At 41.0% G+C, this 26,893-nt stretch overlaps 1 protein-coding gene across 2 annotated transcripts in view; it reads right to left on the bottom strand.

Annotated features, from left to right (window-relative positions):
- The window catches only part of PAPSS2 (3'-phosphoadenosine 5'-phosphosulfate synthase 2), a 98,048-nt gene extending 71,468 nt beyond the window's left edge, over positions 1 to 26,580 (bottom strand). The window contains exon 1 of one of the 2 annotated variants that reach the window (XM_021073102.1): positions 26,208 to 26,580. In XM_021073102.1, coding sequence (XP_020928761.1) covers positions 26,208 to 26,234 — 27 coding nt within the window. In that variant the 5' untranslated portion in view covers positions 26,235 to 26,580. The remainder of the gene's footprint in view (positions 1 to 26,207) is intronic. The other variant, XM_021073104.1, reaches the window with a different exon arrangement.

Below are 26,893 nucleotides of genomic sequence, written 5' to 3'. Positions count from 1 at the left end.
TCCACTTAACCTGTGGAGAGGAGGCTAAAAGGCAGCACTGTAGCCACTCCCTCATATGTTCTGCATACCTTTTTTTTTTTTACTGCCACACCCACAGCATATGGAGGTTCCCTGGGTAAGGTCCAATCAGGGCTGTAGCTGCTGGCCTATACCACAGCCACAGCAACACGGGATCCGAGCCATGTTTTCAACCTACACCACAGCTCAAGGCAACGCTGGATCCTTAAACCACTGAGCGATGCCAGAGATCGAACCTGTGTCCTCATGGATGCTAGTCAGATTCGTTTCCACTGAATCACGAAGGGAACTCCTGTTCCGTATACTTTCTTATATCCACACTGTCAGCTGTAGCTTCACTCGAGGCAGGTGAATTGATGCTGAATGTGGGACTGTACTGTTTCATGCTTATTTTTGTGAAAGTTTTCTTTCTTGTTCAAACCTATTTTTAGATACTGTGCTTCATAACTTTTCTCCAACACAAACATTATGCACGATTATCATATATGCACTTTCCGTCTTAAAGGACTTAATCTCCATCTCCAGAATGGAGAATGACTCCCATTGAGTTAAGGCAGTTTTATAGCCTTAGGAAATCCTCTCAGGGTGTGCATTATAAAGATGCCCCATTTGAATGTTCGTTATTAAATATGCCTCCAAATCAAGGGTCTTCTTGGCTCAAGTAGGAAAACCAGCCTCAGGGCTGTGCTGACTGGATTCTGTGTACCTACTTCACATGCTGTCCCTTTGTTGATTTTTGCCGGCAAGAATGGGGGAGGGGCGCTGGCTTTTATGCTTTGCTCTTCCGCAAGACCCACAGAAACAAACTAACTCAGCAAACCTTAAGCAAACACACATCTTTTATGGACATAACTATCAAGATAGAAACCTGGATTAGGTAAGCAAAAGTTATAGTTTTTATGTTTCTTTTCCCCCCACTCCACCTCCCTGCCTCTCTCCCTTTCTCCCTCCCTCCCTCCCTCCCTTCCTCTCCCTCCTTCCCTCTCTCTCTCCTTTCTTTCTAGTATAGGGCATTGACACTAGATAGAAATGTAACTTGAAATTCTTTGAATTGATATGATGAAAATATTGTTTAAAAAGCATGGATGTCATCCACATTTTCCAATACTACACATTAATTTTGTTTTCTCTGCTATTTACATAGATTTCATGTTTTCTAGCAGCCAGAGTGCCAAATTAAATCTGAATATGCACACAATAAAGGCAACAAATATTTATGTGACTTAAGATTGGGTGATGAGAATGTTGAGGATAAGATTTCAGGACAGCAATTCAGTTGGCTGATGAGGTGTGCCAGATGTCATAGTATTTCTGGTCAGTAATAGTAGAGCCAACCCGCGTCATTGGAGGCACTAGAAAAATCTGGTAGTTTGTTGAATGGGAATGAAAAACCACTCAGTTTCCATCTAAAATAACCAATTTGATTCATTTGAGAATTCAGTCTATAGTGTAAATAAGGAGCTAAATGATGAAGTCTGACCATATTGACATTTCGCAAACTGTTCTTCAGATTGTCCCTTGAGATATTATGGTTTTCTGGGGGGTGGAAGTGGCATTGGCCAAATAAATTTGGAAAACACTAGTAGAGTTGCCAACAATGTGATCTTGAACTTCTGGTGTAGCTTATCTTCTTTTCTAGTAAAATAAGGGGAAAAATTATTGTAATAGAAGATTTGCTTTACTTTAATCTTTTAAACAGTTCAGCTTCATTTTGTCTTATTGAGTATATAATGCTGTATATGTAATGCTGTCTAAACAAATCCTTGCGAAATATATCTCTTTGCAATTGGAAAAGTCCCTTATCTTTTATTCTATAGCAAAAAAAAAAAAAAAAAAAGAGAGAGAGAGAGAGATTTAGTTACTATGTTAAGAATTTTGGAGTTTCTGTTCTGGTACAGTGGAAACGAATCCGACTAGCAACAACGAGGTTGCAGGTTCGATCCCTGGCCTTGCTCAGTGGGTCAAGGATCTGGCGTTGCCATGAGCTGTGGTGTAGGTCTAAGACGTGGCTCGGATCCTGCATTGCTGTGGCTGTGGCATAGGCTGGTAGCTGTAGCTCCGATTAGACCCCTAGCCTGGGAACCTCCACATGCCATGGATGCAGCTCTAAAAAGCAAAAAAAAAAAAGAGAGAGAGAGAGAGAACTTTGTTTATGTATATAAAAAGTTATCCCTTGGAAGGATGGAGAGAGAAGGGGAGGAGAAGAGAAAGAACTTGACAGTGTTGAGTGTTCTGACCCTCTTCATTCTCCCTCAGCCCTTCACACCCACACCTACTGCATAATTATTCAGATCTAATAAAATGAACAATTTTTATTTCATGAGGCCACATGATCCAACATGGCTAAACAATAGGTTCCCACTGTGAAGGCGAAGTGGGCTGGGTTGGAAATTCATTAATTTGGGGCTTCTCATTTCACTGGTATCTGGCACAATTTCACCTCCAGTGGAGGCAATTCTACCCCGAGGTAATTCCTTTGGCTCTCAATGTCTGATGTCCATATGCTTGGCCTCAGAGGTCTTACTCAGTTTAGTGAAGGGTAAGCCCTAATATCTGTAGAGAATACCTTATGATTTAAATAGTATTTTCATGCTGCTTTTGTCTTGTGATCTTCATAATCCTATGAGGTAAAAGCCCTGACACCCATTTCTCAACACCATTCTTTCATTAATGGATATGCTGGTCCCATAGGTATCCACTCTGGTAATGGTCTCTTCTGAGTCATAATTTATTTTATCATAAGATACTAGAATGAGGCACATTTAATGACTTCAATTATCTATTATCCTTCCCTTTAGAACAGTTTTTCTGCCCTGTAGTTTAGCCTACTTGGTTATAAAATGCCTTCAAAAGTGCTAGGGTATACATGGGAAAATGTCAGGGGTTTCCTTTTCCTGAGACTCTGATATTCCTTATGTCTTTTTGAGTCTTTTTCTCTTCCTATTCTTCTTTTCTTAATTGGTCAAATTATTCTTGAAAGTGATACAAGTCATCTATCCCAGAATAAGCTCCTTTGTCTTCAAACATTTATTCGGGTTTGCCATTTACCTAGGAATGCTGCAAAATCCTTCATGTCTGTTTTTCATAATAGCCCCAACTGGAAACAACTGGAAACAACTGAAATGTCCATCAACTTGTAAATGGATAAACAAAATACAATATAACCACACACTGGTATACTATTTAGCCGTAAAAAAGAATGAAGTACTGATATCTGCTACAACATGGATGGACCTTGAAAACATCATGCAAAGTGAAAGAAGTCTGTTTATAGGAAACATACAAAAAAGGAAAGGTTTCGGAGACAGAAAGTAAACTGTTGGTATCTTGGTATTCAAGGTGGGAAAAAGAGTGATTGCAAATGGGATCTTTTTGGTGTAATGAAAATGTTCTGAAATTAGCTTGTGATCAGGGTTGTACAAGTCTGTAAATTTGCTAGGAATCTTTGCATCGTATGCTTAAATTGGATGAATTTTATGATATGTAAGTTATACTTCAATAAAGCTGTTTTTAAGGACAGTCCACATCTTTATTCTTTGGGGAAAACCTTGACTTAACCCACTTCATTCTCTCATTCAGAATCTCTTCCAATTCTTGTCATGATTCCAAAATATACAATCTTTGTAATTTTTTTCTATGACTAAGACTATACATGATAATTCATTTTGACTTTAACACTTATTCTAAATGTAAAAAGCATGTCTTGTTTAGTAGTTTATTTTGATGAGACTATTTCAAGAATTTCTCTTTTTTTCTTCCTTTCTTTCTTTCTTTTTTTTTTTTTTTTTTTTTTTGTCTTTTTAGGGCCGCAACCCTAAACCCTAGAAGTTCCCAGGCTAGGGGGTAAATCGGAGATGAAGGCTGCCAGCCTACACCGCAGCCACAGCAATGCCAGAACTGAGCCGCCTCTGCAACCTACACTACAGCTCATGGCAACACCGGATCCTTAACCCACTGAGCAAGGCCAGGGATCAAACCCGCCCCCTCATGGATTCGTTTCCGCTGTACCACAACAGGAACTTCCGGTTTCAAGAATTTCAAAGCCAGACCTGAGCTGTAGTACTGCTGACGTTGAAGCTCTATGGAATATGTGGGTAAATAGTGATATATTCACACAATGGAACATTATTATTATACAGCAGGGTTTCCAGCCTCAGCACTAGTGACATAATTTTGAGCCTTTGTTGTGGGGGACTGTCTTGTGCATTGCAGGATGGTTAGCAGCAGCTTTCCTCCTACTCCCAGTTGTGACAACCAAAAAATGTTTCCAAACACTGCCAAACATCCCCCAAGGAACAAAATCACCCCCTGCTTGAGAATTACTGCTAGGCAGCAATGAGAATGAACAAATTCCAACCACACACAAATAATACAGACAATATAGATGACTCTCAGAAATATAACTTGGGGCAAAAGAAGCACATACTGAGTGTATGATATACAATTCCATTCGAATGCTAAAGTTCAAAACCAGGAAAAAATAATCAGGATGATTACTTTGGGAGGGAAAGTTAGTGACTAGAAGGGACTTATGAGATTCAGATGGCATTCTAAACAAAGTCATACTACATACTATATAACACAGCAAACGATAGTCAATACTCTATGATAAACCATAATGGAAAGAAAATGAAAAAGAATATATATAACAGTCACTTTGCTATGCAACAGAAATTAACACAATCTTGTAAATCAACTATACTCCAATAACTTTTTTTTTAAAGATAGTATCCTTTTTCTTAATCTGGGTGCTGGTTATACAAGTGTGTTCACTTGATGAAAATTCATTGGCAGAACACTTAAGATTTATATATTTTCATAGAAGTATACTGTATATTATACTTAAATAAAAAGTTTAAAAATACAGGCCATTGCTATGGTGGCTGCTGCAAAAAAGAGGGCATTCAAGGTGACTCAGGAGGGCTCAGCACCTTTCTAACAGGATGTTAATTCATCCCTCCACAGACCCACCATGACTCCTTCTGGCCCACCCTGAACTTGAAGACAGAAATCCAGTGTGTTCCATTGATGAATGAAAGCTTGTTCCTGGGGTACTTTGTTATCCAGGTGCCAAAGCCAAGAAAGTCCTTCTCCCCCACCCCCGCCACCCATTTTCAATTCATACTTGCACAGCACAGGCCAAAAACTGATTTCGGTGTGAAATTGAGCTAATGAAGCCAAATAAAGGAAACACTTTTTTTAGCATTCACTCCAGTGCTAGAGAAAATAATGGGTCTACTTCCCAAACCCAAGAGCTTCACAAATGCCCAAGGTGGCAGTGCCCGTTGTGTGTTACTGTATGGGAGAATGAGTTGTGCTGATTCACGTATGTTCTCACTCTCAGCTGGAGCCCCTTCTGACCAATAACTGGCCCTTACAGACAGTGGACCATGTGAGGGGTGGAGTGTGGCCAAAGCATTCTTTGATGGAGGCAGACCCAGGCCTAATAATATGACCAACAACTAATAAGTTCACAGTCCACATCATTTATCTGAAAGGTTCAAATGATCAGGAATTATTGTTAGCCTTCAAATCTTATATATGTATATGAATGCACATATTTACAAATAAATATATAAGGGACAGACAATTCTCCATTCCTCTCTTGTGTCTCTGCATATCTTTTTTTTTTTTTTTTTTTTTGCTATTTCTTGGGCCACTCCCGCAGCATATGGAAGTTCCCAGGCTAGGGGTCTAATCAGAGCTGTAGCTGCCAGCCTACACCACAGCCACAGCAACGCGGGATCCGAGCAGCGTCTGCAACCTACACCACAGCTCACAGCAATGCTGGATCGTTAACCCACTGAGCAAGGGCAGAGATCGAACCCGCAACCTCATGGTTCCTAGTCGGATTCGTTAACCACTGTGCCACGACGGGAACTCCTCTGCATATCTTTGAGTAGGGTGTTAACTGCCTTCTATATCAGACTACCTTTTCAAGGATGTTTGTATAATGAACAGCCTTGGATGAGAAAGATAATGTCTCCTCCAGAGCAAAGGGCCAGCCTCCCTATTGTCTGTCATAAAATATTCAGATTCCTTAAGCTGACTTACAGTTCCTTTCCTGTGATACAATTTGCTGGCTGTGTGGATATCCATTCAGACACACCCATGGCATCCTCATAGGGGATGGGGCCAAGAGAAACCAACACAAATGCTGATGGTTATACGGCTTGCTATGCTTAGAGTAATAAAGTCCCTTGTCTCTGACCCAAATCTTACTTCCTGCAGCATCCATGAAATGATGGCAAGCTAACTTACCAGACTGCAAGTGGGATAAAATCATAGACCCTTCACAGCTTCTGGCTATATACACAGACGGATAGATCGATAGATTGAAATAGACAAATAGATCCATAGAAAGATAGATAGATAGATAGATAGATAGATAGATAGATAGATAGATAGATAGATAAAGCTTTCTGTTTTTGAAAAGTAAATCTCCTACCAGCCACTCAGTTCTCTTTGCTGGAGGCAATAATACTATTAGTTTAGTATGTGTCCTTCCACGGATAATCTATGTATAACTATATGCATCTTTCCACTCCTTTTCTTCCAAATGTTACCAGGCTATAGACATTTCTCATACCAGGCCTTTTTCACTGACTATGCTTGGAGATCTTTCCATATTGTTATATTTAAGGGACACTTCATTCTTTTTCAAAAGTGTCAAATTAATTTGTATTATGGATATAGTAATATCAAAATATACATAGTACAAAGTATAATGAAAAAATAGTATATAGTATTAGTTAAACAATCCTCCCATTGGTTTTGTTTTGGTTTTTTTTGTCTTTTTAGGGCCACATATGGAGGTTCCCAGGCTAGGGGTCAAATCAGAGCTAGAGCTGCTGGCCTACACCACAGTCACAGCAATGCCAGATCCGAGCCACATATGTGACCCTATACCACAGCTCATGGCAACACGGGATCCTTAACCCACTGAGCGAGGGCAGGGATCGAACCCGCATCCTCATGGATACTAACTAGTCAGGTTCGTTGCCCCGAGCCACAATGGGAACTCCAATCCTTCTATTGATATTTAGGTTGTTTCCAACCTTTTGCTACAAAATGCTGTCAAGATTACCCTTGCACATACATCATCTTACCCATTTGCAAACTCTCTATGAAAAAAAAGTTCTAGAATTTGAATTGTTAGAATATGACTACATTTTAATTTTGACAGCTATTTCCCAACACCTCTACGGAGACTGTACTAATATACATCTCCACTAGCGGTGTGTGAGAATGCTTCTTTCCTCACACCCTTATTAATACAACATGTTGGCTTAAGTTTTTACCTGTGCAAATCTGATAGGTGAAAAACTAAATATTATATTTTTAAATTTGTATTTCTTGTAACAAATGCAATTCTGTATCTTTTCATATGTTTAAGAGCCATTTGTATTTCCTTTTCTGTGAACTTAGTATTCTTTTTCTTTTCTTTCTTTTTTTTTTTTTTTTGCTTTTGAGGGCCACACCTGTGGCACATGGAGGTTCCCAGGCTAGGGGTCAAATGAAAGCTGTAGCTGCCAGTCTAAGCCACAGCCACAGCAACGCAGGATCTGAGCTGCATCTGTGACCTACATACACCACAGCTCACGGCAACACTGGAGCCTTAACCCACTGAGCAAGGACAGGGATCGAACCTACATCCTCATGGATGCCAGTCAGATTTGTTAACTGATGAGCCACGATGGGAACTCCTGAACTTTGTATTCTTTTCCACATTTTTTTCTACTGGAGTGCTGATTGTTTTAAAATACTGATTTGTAGGAGTTCTGTATATTTTTGGAAAGCAGACTTTCTCTGAACTACATATTTTCCCTCAGGTGGCTGGCTGTATTTTGATTGTTTTTTTTTGTTTGTTTGTTTGTTTGTTTTTAATTTTGGCATATAATTTTTTTTCCACTTTTTTTTTAAAGGTTTATTACTTTGGAGTTTATGAGCTGTGGTGTAGGCTGCAGACGCGGCTCAGATCTGGCGTGGCTGTGTCTCTGGCGTAGGCCAGCGGCTACAACTCCAATTAGATCCCTAGCCTGGGAAACTCCAAATGCTGCGGGAGCGGCCCTAGAAAAAGGCAAAAAGACGAAAAAAAAAAAGTTTATTACTTCAATTGTATATTACATATATTTTAAAAAGATGGTAAATTCATTTCTCTTCCAGTAGAAAAGAGAGAGAAGCATGCCACAGAGCCTGGGGGCAGATAGGTCTCCCACCTGACCAGATACCCAGGCTGGTGGCCCAGGGCCTCTCCACCTCTTGGCATGTAATTTTAAAAACATTTTATATTCACCTGTATTTGTGTGTGTGTGTTGTGTGTGTGGTATCTGAATTTGTGTCACACTTAGAAAGATCTTCTCAGAGTTCCTGCCCTGGCTCAGTGGTAATGAACCTGACTAGTATCCATGAGGACATGGATTCGATCCCTGGCCTCACTCGGTGGGTTAAGGATCCTGCGTTGCTGTGGCTGTGGTGTAGGCCAGCAGATCCAGCTCCAACTCAGCCCCTAGTCTGGGAACTTCCATGTGCTGTGAGTGTGGCCCTAAAAAAGACAAAAAAAAAAAAAGAAAGAAATTTCTTCTCAACTATGAAATCATAAAAGATCTGTATTTTCTTCTTATAGTTTTATGTTTTAACTTTTTCTGCTTAAAAATAAAATCTTTTCAAAAATAATTTTTAAAATAAACATTAAAATGCTTATCTCTATTCATAAGGCTTTAAAAAAAGATCCTTTTCTCAGCCCTGTGACCACATTTTTTTAATGTTCATCCTTTGGCAGGTACAGACTTAGAATGGGCCTTAGATATGGAGTGGTTCAAAGTACAATCCTCACACATGCACATAATATAAACTTTACATATTGTATAGATAATGTTGTTATCCTATAAAGAGATAGCTCTCCAGTAGTAACTTGATATAGGGATACTACTCAATGAAATGTTGAAATTATATTGCCTACAAAAATGAAGATGATTTAGAAGAGAAACACAGAGCTTCCTTGGGGGGGCAAATTACTTGACGGTTCTCTGTGCTGATTCTATACAGGGCTGGTGAGAGGGCTTAGTGTATAATTCCCTCTTCTTTTCTATCTCAGTTACTAGATGCCAAGCCATTTGCTCTATGTCATTTTTGATTCCAAGGTATTTTTTTTGGGCTGCGCCTATGGCATGTGGAAGTTCCCAGGCCAGGAATCAGACCCATATCACAGAAGCAACAGAGCTGCTGCAGGGACAACACAGGATTCTTAATCTGCTGCACCACAAGGGAATTCCAATTCCATGGTATTATGACCTGCTGTAGATGAAATATATTTTCTGGTCTGATAGTTGTATAGGAGAACTATTGGAAAGGGAAAATTTTAACTTTTTTATGTTTAATATATGTGCACACATAGTTTTCAAAATGTAACCAAATTCACCTCAAAATGAGACTAAAAGAAAAGGAAAGCTGCTGTCCTAAAGAAACCAACTGTAGATCAGGAAACTTGCCATCAATTTAAGAACTATCATTAGCTTGAGTCAGCTAATCTTTTAAGCCAAATATCTATACTAAATCCCTGGGGGTTTTTTTCTTTCATTTACTGCATTAAGAATGCATAATCTCTATGAAGATAAGTGCTATATAAGGCAACATATCATTAATTTTCATTAATTTTTAAACCCAATGAGATACATAAAGTTGATCAAAATCCATGACCAGATAAAACAAGGCAAGAAGTTTATCAGCCTGGGTGGAAAAGGCAGAATGGTTATAAATTAATTTGATTCATTCTAAGTAAACTCAAATGATAAGGACAAAATATATAAATGGATGGCACTTTTGCCGATGAGGTATTCATATATATACTCCCAGAAATGTCAGAGTTATATTGACAACTCACAAAGGAAAGGCAGACTTATTTTTGGAGACTTCTTCCAATGTGGGTCCTTTATATTCAAGTTCATCAAATGTGATAAGGGTATATTTTTAGATTTATTCCCACTGGAACATGCCAGGTTCAACTGTAAGGTCTGGAGACTCACTTTATCAGGAATCACAAGCTACTTACAAAAACAGGCCACTCTCTTAATTGTGATCTGAGAATGGGGCAAATTTCCAGGGATAAATTGTCACTGCAGCCAAGAACAACTGACTAAGTAAAGAATGGTCTCCAGGTTTTTCCAGGAAGCTGTCTACTCATTAGGTAATGTTAAAATAGGACAAGGATGGCAAACTTTTAAACATTCCAGCTGTAATACTCAATTTCAAATCGTCCAATGAGGAATGCAGCAATTACACAAATCTACATTAGCTGGTAAATGGCCTAACATTTTTGAAAAGAAATCTGAAAAGAGCAAATAGCATTCTGAAGTAGAGAAACCCCATCTATTATTAGCTAGCTGTAGGCGCTCAGGCATGTTGCAATGCCCCACATTTCTACAGTGAAGGGATTAGGCTAGGTGGTGGTTCTCCAGCCAGGCCGAACCAAGGAAACTCTTACCCAGCTTTTAAAGAACCCACGCAGATCAATTCAATTAGATTCTTTGAGAGGTATGTCCAGGCATCAATATTTTGTAAATCTGAGCAGAGCTGAGAAATATCAGAGTAGATAATCTCTAAAGTCTCATGCAGATCTCAATAAATCAAAGGAAGAATTCAGAATACCAGCATAATAAATGGAACACAAGAAAAGCAAAAGCCATGCAAGTGTAAAGCAAATTTTTTTTTTCTGTCTTTTTGCCATATCTTGGACCACTCCCACAGCATATGGAGGTTCCCAGGCTAGGGGTCTAATCAGAGCTGTAGCCGCAGGCCTACGCCAGAGCCACAGCAACGTGGGATCTGAGCCGTGTCTGCAACCTACACCACAGCTCACGGCAATGCTGGATCGTTAACCCACTGAGCAAGGGCAGGGATCGAACCCGCAACCTCATGGATCCTAGTCGGATTCGTTAACCACTGAGCCATGACAGGAACTCTGTATAAAGCAAATCTTAACCAGGAATGTACCATCCACAAATATTAGCAAAGAACGATACTCAGACTCATTCCGGCTTCATGAACAAAAAAATATGCTTGATTACATCAATAAAAACTCATCAACAAAAACAGTCAAAGCACAGAACAAAAAAGGTATTATGTTATTAACTTCTGGTGGCACTTGTCCTTTTCATCCAATTCCAAATGGATGAAATAAATACATATCAAGCTCTAACAATTCAAAGACTCAAAGCTCTTTTCAAAATATAAATTAAAAATCAAAGAGTGTAAAGTGGTAGGTTTTTAATTTCTCACTGAAAAACATCAAGTGTTGATACGGCAAAAGCCAAGAGATTATTTTATGAAGACATATACATTCCTCGCTTTATGGAAGAAAGAGATAATGCTAAATGAAGACAGCCAGAATCAATACTGTGACTAAGACTATGACTAATCACCATAGTTGATTCTTAGAAGTGATTTATTTGAATGGGGCCTCAAAAAATACAACTGAATAAAAACCCTCCATCATGTGACCTTCTATCTTGGATTTTAGCCTACAGGGCCTGAATTCTTTTTTTTTTCTTCCGTTTTTTTTTTTTTTTTTTTTTTTTTTTTTTTAGGGCCGCACTCACGGCATATGGAGGTTCCCAGGCTAGGGATCCAGTTGGAGCTGTAGCCACCAGCCTATGACAGAGCCGCAGGAAAAGGGGATCCAAGCCGTGTCTGTGACTTACACCACAGCTCACGGCAATGCCGGATCCTTAACCCACTGAGCAAGGCCAGGGATCGACCCATGTCCTCTCTGGATCCTAGGAGGGTTTGCCAGCCACTGAGCCAGGACAGAAATTCCCAGGGCCTGAGCTCTTCAACTGCACATTAGACATCGGCCTTGTCCTGGGATCTGTGAACCCAGTGGAATTGCAGGTAAAAACTAGGGGAAAGAGGGACTGTCTGGGTGCATTCATGCACACAGCTCTTTCATCCTTGAATTCCTTAGTAGGCTATGAACCACTTCTCAGAAAAATGTTTGTAAATACATAAAACACAAAGGATTGCAAAGAAAAAAAAATACAGTTATCAAAATAGTTTTTAAAATTACAGCACTGTAATAAATATGCTTCCTTATCAGCATATTAAATAACAAGATCTAGATGTTCAAGCAGCTATAATAATTATCTTAATTTTGGAGTAATAAATTTTTTGCGTCATCAGCAACATCATAATGTGATAGGAAAATATCTGTAACTTCTATTGCTAATATAATCACAAGTACTGCCGATATCGCTGTGATTTGTTGTCCATGCTCATCATTGAAAAAGTGATAAATTTTGATTATAGGTTATAAAAAATAATTTCCCCATCCAAGTTCCCAACCCTCCTAAGTCCTCTGGACCCTGGATGGAACTTCTGATCTACATCTTTATCCATCTTCAAGGGGTTTGTTGATAAGCCTCCAGCAAGGCTAGAACATTAGATCACAAAGTACTCAATGACCATTTCAAGGACTGGTTTCCAGGAGGCCGGCAGACACAGAGCCATGGAAAGTCACCAAACAGTACGGAAAGGGAGAATGGCTCTCTTAGGGGGACCATAAGAGTGCCCTGTGAGTTTCTGGAGCTAAAATTCAAATGTATCTTATTTTTAATATATGTTTTAATGTTCTGCAGAGTTCCTAAAAAGTGTACAGTGACTTACAGGATCCATAAAGCATAGCAAAAGCTCACTTCTGAGTAGAGGAGAAAAAGAAAAGAGAAAATAACATAAGGGATAAAGTGAAATGATATTAAGCATGAAATTGTGCAAAAATAGAAAGTGAGCCACAAATTCACTTCGGAGCTTTCTGGCAGGCATCTTAAAGGAAAGAGACCTGGACGGTCACAGAATTCAGTTTCCAAAGGATTATATGAAAAAAAAAATCCTCAAAAGATATAACCTTTCTAGCACTGACTGAAATTTCTTCTGCAGATCTTTATTAAGAGAATATCATGTGTTATAATTCATGAACAATATCTTCAATAACCTCATGACAGGAGACATAACAATGAGTTCTATAGAACTTTTAAAAATATAATTTTTTTAAAGTACAACAATGGCAATACACCAAACATGATTCATTGGAAGCTCATGAAGTGGAGCTGGGTACTCAGCTCTCTGAAGTCAGATGTGGGCGACATGCTGACAGGCCACTGACCTGAGTCTGTCAGAACTGAACACAGCCCCACCCCCACCCCCACTGTCAACAGCAGGAGGCAGCACACTTTTCTTTAAAGGTTCAGATAATAAATATTTTCAGCTTTATAGGCCATTTAGTCTATTGCAAATACTCATCTTTGCCGTGAAAGCGGGCACAACATGTCAATAAATGGGTGTTGCTGTGTTCCAATAAGCTTTATTTATAGATGCTGAAATTTGAATTTCATATACTTCTCACATGTTGCGAAATATAATTCTTCTTCTTCCTTTGATTTTTTTTTTTACCAACCATTTAAAAGCCTTTCTTAGCTTACAGATTATACCAAGACAGTCACGGGGGTGGAGGTGGACACAGGATGTAATTTCCTAACTCCTGGTCTACTGGACCAAATTTTCTCCAGAAATTTCCTTAACACTTGTAGCTTTCTCTTTTCCTCAAGCCTCTATTATTAGCCATTGTTGGTAATAACTCTTTCTACACTTTGTATGCAACTATACACAGATCCAAACAGGATATATCATGAAGACAGACATGGCTTCAGAAATCTTATGTCCCAGAGAAATAAGAAGGTAAGCCAGGGTTAATAACCACCAAAGATATGGTTTAGTCTCCAGTCTCCCCTTTAAAATAAAGGTACAGAAGCAATGCCCCGAAAATGACAGAAAATTGTGAATGTACCATCTTCTCTATTTCATGGATCACGTATCAGTTTTTTAGAAGCATATAAAAAAAAAGGTATAATTAGCTCAATCACTTAATTCATATGTTGCAGTGTTTATAGCACTAGATCTCCCGATGAAAATGAGGCCATATCGTGTTTCACAGCGCACAATTAACTTGGTGCAACCCCAATAAGAAAGCCTTCCTTCCAGATATCTTTCAGGTATCCTAGAGCTTCTGTCTGTTCTGAGACAAAATGAAGTGCTCTACCATTGAACTTGGCAAATTTGGGTTGTCTCTACTATTACATGGGCTTGCCAGAAGGCCCTAGGGAATTTACCCCATCTCTATATTTTAGTGTCCTCATCTGCGGTTTATACTTATAGCTACCCATTCTGGAGAGCTGCTAGGATAGTTAATAAGAATTTATGTATAAGCCTTGATGAGCACGATGAAAGAAAGGTATTATGCATACACAGATGAACCCTGCCTATAATTCAGGCAATTATCCTCATGGAAACACAATACACATAAAATTGAGTCTCCTAGAAATGTGTAACTGCCTTCAGCAAATGCTCTAAACCACACAGTTATGGGTTCAGCACAGGTCTTAGCTGCCCTTCCAAAAGCTAGGCCTATAAGTGTTTCACAGTAGGCTGTTTTCATCACCTCCGTGTATTTTCATCTTCTTTTGCAATGGGTTCTGGTACGAGGCTGTATATATGACACAGGCTCCTTGAACCACGAAAGATTAAAATTCTGTGCTGAGCTGTAGAAATGCTAGTGAAACCTCTCGTACATCCAGAGAACAGGCTTGGAGCTTGTGGGGCTTTGGGAGCTTATAAGTCATGAATGCTCGACTGTGCAGGGCCCGCATAATGAACAAGGCAAGGCCTAGAGTTACATGTAAGTCACTGCAATTATTTCTAAGGACACTTATTCTTGAGTGTATGCATTTACCCACTAGAACACTGAAGCTTTGTATTATTAAGGTGAAATGTTGGGTTCGATTCCAAACACTACTATTCCTATAACTGGCTGCAGAGCCTCATCCAAACGAACATTTATTGCCTTTTAACGGCGTTTGCTAAAGTCCACGTATTCTAAAGATTATATACAACATTCCAAAAAGCCCCTGAAGAAAATCACTTTAAAAATGACCACATCATCTTTTCAGCTTCTTCACTGCATTAATTGGCATCCACAAGGACAATTTGTGTGTGTGTGTGTGTGTGTGTGTGTCTTTTTAGGGGTGCATACCTGCAGTATATGGAAGTTCCCAGGCTAGGGTTTGAATTGGAGCTACAGCTACTGGCCTATACCACAGCCACAGCAACGCCAGTACCAAGCCATGTCTGCAACCTACACCACAGCTCATGGCAACGCCAGGTCCTTAACCCACTGAACGAGGACAGGGATCAAACCCGCATTCTCATGGATGCTAGTCCGGTTTGTTTCTGCTGTGCCACAATGAGAACTCCCACAAAGACAAACTTTGAATGTCTGTTTTAACAATCAGAATAATCTTCATTCTGACAGTTGTGGTATCCATGACATCTGTTACATTAATGGACAGAAAAAAAAGAATGATCGAAAACATAGCATTGGTCCTTAGGAGGTAGTCAGTTTCAGCTCTGCCACTTACAGTTGTGCATCTTATAGCAAGTTATTTAACCTCCATGAGCCTTACTGTTCTCAACTATAAATTGGGGATAAGAACCTCAGCTACTTCATGGGTTACTGTAAGGAGAAGAAGAGATACTGGATGGAAAGTCCTTGAATAAGTGCTTGTTCCCTTCCCCTATTTAGGGAACCTAGTTGGATCAACAAGGTACCTTAATCAACATAATCAAGAATGAGTCTCAGAGTGTGATGTTTAAAAGGCTTATTAAGCCAGAACCTCAACACTGAGAAGAAAATGGAAGAAACAAGTGTTTATGATAACCTGTATGTTTCCATTCACTGAAGTGGCTAATGTAGAGACTACACATCCTTTTGGCAGACTTTTGTATCCAAGGTGTCTCACACCATGAAAACATGGATTTGGGGATTTATGTCACTGAGGCTATGGCCCAGGACTGCTGAAAAGTTAGACTTTCCCGACCTATAATGATAGAATGAGACATCTCCCCAAAATGTTTCTTTCAAACACCATAGGAAGTGCCATTTGCAATCTCACAATTTCCAGGCACCCCTCATTGGTCCCCAGTGAGTGCCAGCATCCTTAAGCCTTGACTTCCAGTTAGGTCAAGTTTTTATTTTGTGAAAAATACATGGGTGGCCTGGTTTCCTTTTATCATCTACAAATCATAGTTACAACTTGGCTCAAGTATTAGCAGCTTTAGTGAAAACAAATTATTCTCTTCACTACTTGCTGAATAATGACATAGTGGTAAAGTGAAGTGATAAAAAAAAAAAAACTATTACTCCTACTTGTTGAGTCTGGGCACAAAGAAAATTTATTTTCCAATTATTCCCTTTATGTCACCATAAGGAAAGAAATGTGTGTGATGAAAAAAGTAACATGCATTAGCTAGTGTATGCCATTTATTCTTTTATTAAAAAATGCTGGAGAATGTCTCTAAATAGAATTCATTATTATTATCTTGAGATATTAGCAGTAGGCAGCTGCCAAAATATTTTACAAATGAAGCAGTAATATATTACCAGTTGCCTAAGCCAGCTGTGTTTGCTACTGGCCATGGTCTGATTCCCTCTATGAAATAAACAGCTTATTAAACTACAGAGGCACTAATAAGATTTTAGATTCTCCTATGGGTAACTCTCCTAAGAATTATTTCGGTTAAATGAGTTCCCTCCTGACTCTTCGTTCACAAACTTGCTCCAGGAGATGGTGAGGACTAAATGAGTTAATGCACAGGCAACCTCTGGAACAGTGCTTGCCACATCATAAGTGCTCAACGCAGATGATAAACAAGTCGCAACAGAGTAGGAATTTTCTAACAACACATGCTCTAAAAATCAAAACTTGATAAATATGCAAATCCCACAGTCGGAATTTAAATACCTAGGTTTTATTAGATCTATTCTTAGTCATATGGCTGATTTAAACACAATGGATGAATGCAAAATTTTTGATTTCATTTTTTAGTACCTACTCAAAACATTGTTGCATTAGTGACACAATGGCCCAAGAGCTGTGCTTATTCAGGTAATTTAGGGGAAGACTCTATTGGGACTCAGCAATTTAGGTAGATTTGGTTGGCAGAACCACACAAGTATTGTAATCAACCTCACAGTACTTCAGGAACTTAGGAAACAATGGAAAGGAATGGATTTAGAGATAAAACTGGAAATTCTGAGAACTAAAAGAGCAGAGGCTTTAACGTATAACTGAACTTGCCCAACTTTTGCCTAATAGTTTTATCTGTATGGCACACCTATGCAATCATTGCTATCTTTTTTTCTTTTTTTGATAAAATGATTAAACTATTGAAGGCTTAAGGAAGAGTGAGGAGGTTGGGGAGTTGGTGGGGGTGGTATGGGTTGAATTTTCTCGAGAGAAACAGGCTGGCCCATATGGTAAAGTTACATTTTTCAAACACTGCTCTTTGGTCTGTATTTTTTATCTCCAGAATATGGAAACAAGATGCTAAAGCTAAATCAAAGTGTAATCGTGACTCACTGATAACCAGTTTGGGAAGTTTTTTGCTTTGTGGGTTTTTTTTTTAATTTTTAAATTTTAATTTTTTTGTCTCTTTAGGGCTGCCCCCACGGCACATTGAGGTTCCCCAGCTTAGGGGTCTAATCAGAGCTGTAACTGCCAGCCTACACCATAGCCACAGCAACACCAGATCTGAGCCTCGTCTGTGATCTATACCACAGCTCACGGCAACGCTGGATCCTTACCCCACTGAGCGAGGCCAGAGATCAAACCCGCAACCTCATGGTTCTTAGATTCGTTTCTGCAGCACCACAATGGGAACTCCCTGTGTGGTTTTTGTTTGTTTGTTTTTTAATTCATGGAAAACATTTCCAAGTAAGTAAAAGCGAAAACAAAACTATAGAAAATGGATAGGGCCTCTTTCAAAGGGCATGCAATAAAGAGGAAAGGGCTAGGACTGTAAGTGCGTGATCAGAGTGCCAGCTCAGTGGTGATATCATCAACCAGCTGGCGTGGAAGATGGTCATGGGCCTTAGCAAAGCTCTTAAAATTGTGTATCAGCTTGAAGAGAAGCTCTTGATTTTCCTTCCTGGAGGAAAATGCTATGGTTCTTTAAAAAAAAAAAAATACATTTGAATACATTTTAAAAGTAGGAACAGCCTGAATAAAAAGTAATTTAACATTTTAATTTAGGAGGGAAAAAAAAGGATTTTTTTAAAAATGTATGAAAAAAATCAGTTGGGAATTTTATTGCTTTTGGCCCAAAGCCACTGAAATACTGACTGTGCAGAAGCATGAAAGAATATAAAAGTTGTGGGTGGGGTGTTGCAATTAGAAAAAGTAAATGCTATGTTTAGAATAGTTTAAAGACAGTGTTAGAGTAGATTAAAGACAGTATTTGGATTAAAAAAACTACAACAAATATAAGGCTTTGGTAGCTATAGCAAATTATGGCAAGCACAGGTCCTGGTTCGGTCATTCAATAAATATTTACTACGTGAAGGGAGTGAACAAATATATAAGTAAGGATCTGACAGGAACTAAAAATGGAAAGGTTTTTAGAGTCCTTAAAGAAAAACAAAATAATATACAATGGGATCACCAGCAGAGGACTAAAAAGTCAATTCAGATTTTTTAATAGTAGGAAGTGTATATTAAAAAACAAATCATCACCAACTTCTTGAGTGGCTGACTTTGCTAGAAGTTGAAAAAGCAGGAATTATCCATAAGTAAATGATTGGGGAAGATAGAGATGAATGAGATAATGAGGATAAAATCCCAGACTTTACTGTAGGTGGTTGAAGTCTCTAAGCAAAGTCTGCAAATAATTTTTCAAGCCCACACCCAACATACATTAAAAAGAAAAAAAAAGTAATCGTAATATTAGACTGGACATCAATACTTGGTGGATAACATCCATATTTTTCATAACAAAACATATAGGATGGGAGTTCCCATCGTGGCGCAGTGGCTAACGAATCCGACTAGGAACCATGAGGTTGCGGGTTCGGTCCCTGCCCTTGCTCAGTGGGTTAACGATCCAGCGTTGCCGTGAGCTGTGGTGTAGGTTGCAGATGCGGCTCGGATCCCGCGTTGCTGTGGCACTGGCGTAGGCCAGTGGCTACAGCTCCGATTCGACCCCTAGCCTGGGAACCTCCATATGCCGCGGGAGCGGCCCAAAGAAATAGCAAAAAGACAAAAAAAAAAAAAAAAAAAAAAAAAACAAACATATAGGATGTTAGACATTTAAAGCAAATATTAACCTAGAATAGAAATTTAATAACTCATCATTTAATTTACTTATGTAATTGTTTTAAAAAAAGCTTTATAATAGGTCACATTTTTTTGCTAACAATTAATACTTGCTGCTATACAGATTGAGTTTGTCACTCTTACGTTGCAGTCATGTTTTCGCAATACCGGTTATAGCAAAATCAACCTCAGGAGTAAATTTGAAATGCAGAAAGAGTTGATAAGATTTTACAGGAAGTCACACCAGCCAACTGATGGAAGTCACTTTACACACCATGTGTTATCAGAGGCAAGTTAGGTTTCAAGTTTTAATACAATGGCTCTTTTGCAGACAGAAGAAAAATTTCTATCTTGTGTGCCAATGTATTCTAAATTGAAAAAAAAAATTATTTGATCAAAAGGCAGGAAAAAGGAACAAGAAGACCACATTTGTAACCAATCCAACATTAATGTTAATGAACCTTCCTGAAAAGCTCTATTTAATATTTATTAGAAGCAAAGGGAGCTTAGGTGCCAGTGTGAGTCTGAGAAAGAGAGTTCTATTCTGTGCCTGGTACTGGGCTTGGGGTGAGAGGAGTCAAACAGCTTTGGGGACTCTGAAAGCAGGGGGCACTGGGTGTGCTTCTGACCCTTGACAGGCCCCAGGGGAGAGGAGGCAGGGATGGACTCCAAAAGCCCCTAGAGTGCCTCAAAGTCCCAGCCTGGTCACAGCAGAGCAGGAGCACAGTTTCCACCCTCCTGGGAGGAGTGGAGAAATGTCATGGATCTGAGAGAGCATCACCAAGTTTTCCCCAGAGTTATGCTGGAGCAGCATAGTGACCTCAAGAAAGAAGCAAGGAGAGGTGCTGAAACTAAAGGGGCTTTCAGACAGGAATGTACTTGAACTGGACCAACACTAAGGATGAGACAGAACTAGGTGTGTCTCTAAGGATGCCTGGACAGGGAGAGGCCACAACAAGGTGAGCGCCAGGGCCCCAGCTCCCCTCCCCAAACCCCCACCCTAGGCCCAAAGCTTAGCACTTTGCAGGGGAACAAAAATTTTAAATATTTCTGACTAGCCAGCTGATTTAAGTTTACTCATTCTTAAAGTACTCCCTTTATAAGAATGTTATAGGTATAGTAAGAGAAAGGTATGATATGAAGTGTTAATGATACATAGCAATGGAGAAAAGTCAGAGATTTTTTTGTTTCCAACAATGATGGTCTAGGTTATACAGTCCAATCCTTCCATAAAAACAAATTTTAAAATGCAAGTTATAATAATCTAATTAGAAACATCAAATAACTGACAAGACAGTAAGGAACTACCAGGCCAGAATCTGCGGGAAAGCAGGAATCTAAGAGGTAAGCAAGCAGAGAGGCACGGTCTGTCCTCAGAGAGGCAGATTTGCATGGATTTTGACAGCCTCACAGGGGAGGTGAAAAGAAATCAAAGCCCAGACATTCCCAGGTGGGAAGAATAAAAAGGTCTTTGTCACACTAAGCTGTGGTTCTGAAGAGTCACCCACTAAAAATAAGAGTGAACCAGAATGAACCGACCTCCCACTCCAAGAGACTGCAAGGACAGTTGCCTTGACATTGAAAGTGTATATAAGAACTTGCATTCACAAGCTGATCCTTGTGTGCAAGACTGCAACTCAAATTCACATCACCTGGGTGGTCTAAAAAACTTTAAGTGGTAAATTTAGGTTCAAGTGGTCCCAGGCTAGTAGTGCCGCCAGGCACCTGGAACAAACAAAAGCAAAGCCTCTGGGTGAGGGGAAGGCCATTCATCCTAGGCCTCAAAGAACTCCTACAGGTAATTTTTCAATGGTAATAACAAATATCCAGGTAAAAATCAGCAAGCACATGAGAACAGACAGATAAAAGGGGAGTGGGGAAACCTATGCAGAATAAGGATTCTAAAAACAAATTCATCCTCTGATGAATTCTGTTGCCATTTATGCAACAAATATTTGTTGAGCATCTACTTCCTGCCAGGCTCTATGCAAGGTTGCTGGGTATACATGCCATTCCAGCTGTCATATGGGCAAATCACCCGGGGAACGAGAGGTTAGTTGAAATGCCAGTATATGTACATTTATTTCCTTTGTGGTGTGTGTGTGTGTGTGTGTGCTTTTTAGGGCCATACCCACAGCAATATGGAAGTTCCCAGGCTAGGGGTCCAATCAGAATTGTAGCCGCACAGTCACAGCCATGTCAGATCTGAGCCACATGTCCAACCTACACCATAGTTCATGGCAACCCCAGATCCTTAATCCACTGAGCGGGGTCAGGGATCAAAGCTGTGTCCTCATGGATGCTACTCAGATTCGTTTCAGCTGAGCCATTACACGAACTCCATATGTTTATTTACTTTTAGTTTGTGTTTTCCAAAAATTTCCAAACACAAATACTAATGAGTGTCCATTACCATTTAGCGATAGATTTTGAAATAAACAGTAGCCTCCTAGGACTGAAATTGACATCACTGATTCCTTTCTCATCTCTTATTCCCTAGAGTTTCTATGTTCTAGTTAAGCCTAATTATCCCCTAAGCAAACCACTGAGCCATGTGCATTGAGAAAAAAGCATTAAAAGACAAAGATAACTATCTCAGATATAAAATGCAGAGTTAACTATATTTATCTTTAATGGTAAAAGTCCAAAGAGATGATCATTGAATAACAGCATGAATTGGATAACATTAATTTTAAGGTAGATCTGGAAACAGTTGAAGGGTGGAGAGGAAGGGTGGAGAGAAGTTAGTCCAATATTTACTTACACACAGATTGCCTTTCTTGGCCAAGGTTGTTGGCAAAATCTTGCTGATTATTTGGGTTATTCTCATAAGTCCGAACTAATTATTGACCTTTGTCTTCTATTCAGCTTTTCGCAATTAGAATTCAAACCACTGCCTCTATACTTCTGTATTTGTTTGCTCTTATTAAGTATTCTGATGGTTGTCATTTACTGAACCTCTGGAATGCTCTGACCTGTGCTTTCCTCTCCTTTTTGGTCAAACCACGACAGTACAGAGTAATAAACATAAGATCAATAGTGACTTAATATGAGGCCTTACTCTGGCCCTGAAACTAAGCAAGACAATTTTTAGGCATTATTTACTCTTCACAGCAATTATAAGGGGTAAGTCATTACAGATGAGGAAATCTATGGACCAGACAGGTTATATCCTTAAACAGAGAAACACTGGAAGCAAGATCCTGAGCTTCAAAGTTGGGCAAACTTGATTTTAAATCCTGACTTGCCCCTGGCATTTCCCTTCCCCTTGTGACGAGGCTCAGTTTTCCGGGGGCGAAGGCTGCTAGTGAGGATGAGATGAAATGAAGCATAACTAAGGGCCTGGCCTCTAGGAAATGCTTGTTTCTCCTTCCTTCCAGTGGTTACTCATCTGAAAATTTATGTCTAGCCTTATGCAGCATCTTCAAATAGTTTTCAAAGTAGTTACTTGCCAGAAAATAATGTACAAAATTTTAAAAATAATAAAAATGTGGATAATCACTTACACTGACAGAGAGCTTTAACTTTTCAATACCCTTTATTCTCTCCCAACCACTGGCTTGTTGGATCCTTTGGAAAATATTTTAATATCTCAGTGGACTGTTTTAGATTGGTTTTCTCCAACCAATAATATAATAACATTGTCTGTAAGCCTTGAAAAATGTTAACCCAGGAAATGATGCAAGAACCATGGAGGTCCGGTCGTGGCTCAGTGGTAACAAACCCGACTAGTAACCATAAGGACTCGGGTTCAATCCCTGGCTTCATCCATCAGGTTAAGGATCCAGGGTTGTCGTGAGTTGTGGTGTAGGTCGAAGAGGAGGCTCGGATCCTGAGTTGCTGTGGCTGTGGTGTAGGCCAGTAGCTGCAGCTCTGATTCAACCCCTAGCCTGGGAACTTCCATATGCTGTGGGTGTGGCCCTAAAAAGACACACACACACACACACACACACACACACACACACTCACGCACAGGACCAGGCGTTTGCCTTTCTCTCCAGTTCTCTGCCTGTGGTCTGCCTGCTTTCCTCTCCCAGGATCTGTGTGTATGCCAAGAGGTGGCCAGGGTTGGAAGTAAATCAAGGATGAGAGGGTGGGCTGGGACACGTAGCTGTCTTTGGTTTCCATGGTAAGGATGCCTAACACAGGAGGAATGTGCTACCTTCCCTTATAAAAGAACATTTCTCTTTTTTTTTCTTTTCTCAAGCTGTAAGAAAATCATCCCACATTTTCACATTTAAACCACAACTACTTACTCTTCTTAGAGTAGTCTGAACTGAAAGGCTATATTCATCCAGAGACTGTGGCCAAAAAAGTCCTGGGAAAGATATATTCACCTCAGTATACTGCCTGGCACACAGTAGGGGCTCAACAAATATTTGGAGTTACTGCAGTGACTGCCATGTGAACTGACGATCCTCTGCTGACAAGAGAGAAAATAATGTAAAGATTTCTGCAAGTCCCTGAAAAGATCAGCTGAACCTCACTTCCAGGATAGTTTCCTAGATCAGCAAGATTCACTTCTCAGGGGAAATTCCCATCATGGCTCAGTGGTTAATGAAACCCTCTAGTACCCATGAGGACATGGGTTCGATCCCTGGCCTCCCTCAGTGGGTTAAGGATCCGGCATTGCTATGGCTGTGGCAGAGGCCAGCAGCTGCAGCTCCTATTGGACCCCTAGCTGGGGCACTTCCATGTGCCCTGAGTGCGGCCCTAAAATGACAAAAAAAAAAAAAAAAAAAAAAAAAAAAAAAAAATCCACTTCTCAGGAGTTCCCATCATGGCGCATCAGAAACGAATCCAACTTGGAACCATGAGGTTGCGGGTTTGATCCCTGGCCTCGCTCAGTGGGTTAAAGATCCAGTGTTGCTGTGAGGTGTGATGTAGGTCAGAGACATGGCTTGGATCTGATGTTGCTGTGGCTCTGTCGTGGGCTGGCAGCCCTAGCTCCGGCTGGACCCCCTAGTCTGGGAACCTCTATATGCCACGGGTACAGCCCTAAAAAAAAAAAGATTCACTTCTCAAATAATTGATTAGTTCAGAGGTCACACATGGGGATAGATTTTGTTCTGACTTGCAAGGTTTCAAAACATATTTTTGAGTTAACATTTAAAGCTTGAGAGATTTTATATGCACTTAGAGCTGGCTTGCTTTACCCAATAGGATCTATCTGGCCCTTTGGGGAACTTGTGCTAGTGCCCTAGATTAAAACTGTTGGCTAAACAAAAGTTCACAAGTCCTGCTGGCTGTTTCAGTTGTTAATTTAATCCTGTGCAGAACACACACACACACCCAAACTAAAAAGAAAAAAAGGAGATCCCAAATGTGTAAATACAAAAACCAAACTCTGTGGCCCTCAAATTTCTCGCTCCCTCTGTCAGTGCAGTTGCCACAATAAGTGTGTAAAGCCCCTGTTCTTAAACCCTTCACTTCACCGGTTCTTTTTGAGATACACGAAGGGGAAAGACCACCTGCCCCTTCAATACTAGTGCTTGACAAAGCAACTTCATCAGAACTGGGAAGTAATTCTTGATGCAAGCAGGGAGGTAAGAATTCAAAATCCCACTGATATAAAAAGCTACTAAGTGTCACAGTAGTTTCTCACTCAGAAGATACCATTTAGAATTTTATAGAAATTAATAAAATTAAATAGGAATAAAACCCAAGTGATTTTCACTTAACTATATTTTAAAATATAATACTGAGCATCTCCCCACTTTAAAATTACTCCTATAAAAGGCAAGTGGACCCCCACCATCCTCCCTTCTCAAATTGATGCTGCCTTTCTCCTGGCTGTTTTTGTGGGTCCAATGTGGACTCCTGAAACCACAGGGCCCCCATCCTCTTTTCCATGCTGCTCACGCCCACATTTCTAGCTCCTGCCAGGCCCCTGGATTGCCCTTCTCCAACAGAGTTTTATTTTCATCTCTCCCTCAGCCTGTCACAAATAAACCTCGAAGGTATTTCAGTAATAAATATTACATTATAATTGTGATAAACATTGATTGACCACCTACTATGTGCTAAGTACAAGTCGAACTGTTTGAGAGAGGTCAGCCCATTTAGTGACCACTATAATCATCTAAGGCTTGCAGTGTGGTAGTTAAAGATGAGTGTTCAGCAGTCAGACTCCCGGCTGGGATATAAACAAGGCTTGTGGACCACCCTGGTGTGACCTAGATGCTGTCTACAAGGCTCCTTCCACTTCTTAAGGGTCTATGGTCACTGCTGCCATCTTTAAAGATGCAAAATTATAGGAGCCCCTATCGCTAAGTGGGAAAGGAACTTTTCAATAATTCCTCTATTTCCCATTAAGGCGATGCCCAGATTAATGATGGATAAAACTAAGCCTCCTCAAAACAGTCCCCTCATATCACTCCACCAAGCTGAGGAGAGCCCCCACCCATGACTGAACTTGAGATGCCACCGGATCCCAACAGGGAGCTGAATTAAGCTAGTACCCTGCCAGTGTAGAAATGCAATTTCCTCCCTTTCGTCTAGAGAGTTGTGTTTCCTCTATGAAAGTCTGTCATTGATGTCCACCCCAAGGAAGTTCCATGGACCAAATCCTAATGACTATCGCTGACGTGTGCCCAGCGACCTAGCAGGACAGGAGTTCGGTCAGCCTACCACCCGCTGGACACGCGCGGAGCTGGAAAAGGCGGGTCTGAAAAAGCTCTTAGGGGAAGAAAGGAAATTTCCTCTCTGGTCCTCTCTCTTGATGGAGACCCACGTTGCCACCTCCGGAGGTCCATCCCGGCCGTGACGACCCCAAGGGGCGCAGGGCGGAGAGGGAGTGCCCGGCGAGGGCTGCCCCGGGAATCCCAGCCTCTCCTCGCCCTCCTGCTTCCCTCCTCCTCCTCCCGGCGCTCCAGCCTCTGCGCCCTGGCTGCTCGCCTCCTCCCGAAGAGGATGGGATCCGAGCGTCCCCGGGGTCGGGGGTCGGCGCCGGCGATCGGAGGGGAGGAGGAAGGCAGGCGACTCGAAGCCTACCGTCTTCTGTTTCTTGACCCCGGACATGCTGGCTGGCTGCGGCGGTGCCCGGCGCGCTGGAACTCGGAGCCCAGCTCCTGGGAGCGTAGACGCTAGGACGCTCGGTGGCGGCGGCAGCGGTGTAGGCAGCAGCTGCTGCCGGACTCCCGGGAAGGAGGTATAAAAAGGCTCCACAGACACGTCGCACTTCCCTTGACCGGCCCCCTCCTCCTACTCCTCCTCCTGCCGCGTTCCTCTCCGCCCCGTCTGCTCCGCCAGCAGCGCCCGGCCCAGGGGACCCGGCCGCCGCCTGGGCGGGGTCCTGGGCCCGGCCCCCAACTCGCGGGAGCGGATCCGCCAGCCCGTGTCAAAGACTGGACCTTGCAGCCGAGAGGGACGGAGCGACACGCCCCGCGCTCAGCTGGATGTCAAATTCGCCCTCCCCCTTCCCACTCCCGGCGGCTGCCAGAGCGTCCCCCACCTCCCACCCCACCCCCACGCATCTCCAAGGAGGGTTTCCTGCCTCTGCGACCTGCCTGAATCCGCCTGGTTTGTAGGCAAGGTCCTCAGTGGGCACCGATGCCCAGCTTGTTTTCATCTGCCGTAATAACAGCAGCAGATAACATTTTTGGTTCTCACTCTGCTCTCCACTGACCTCTGCCTTAAGCCTTCTGTGCCCGCGCTACAGGCATTGAGTCTTACTTTCT

The sequence above is a fragment of the Sus scrofa genome, chromosome 14 (assembly GCF_000003025.6).
Source record: "Sus scrofa isolate TJ Tabasco breed Duroc chromosome 14, Sscrofa11.1, whole genome shotgun sequence".
In the NCBI taxonomy this organism is placed as follows: domain Eukaryota; kingdom Metazoa; phylum Chordata; class Mammalia; order Artiodactyla; family Suidae; genus Sus; species Sus scrofa.
This window is presented reverse-complemented; position numbering and strand designations above follow the sequence as displayed.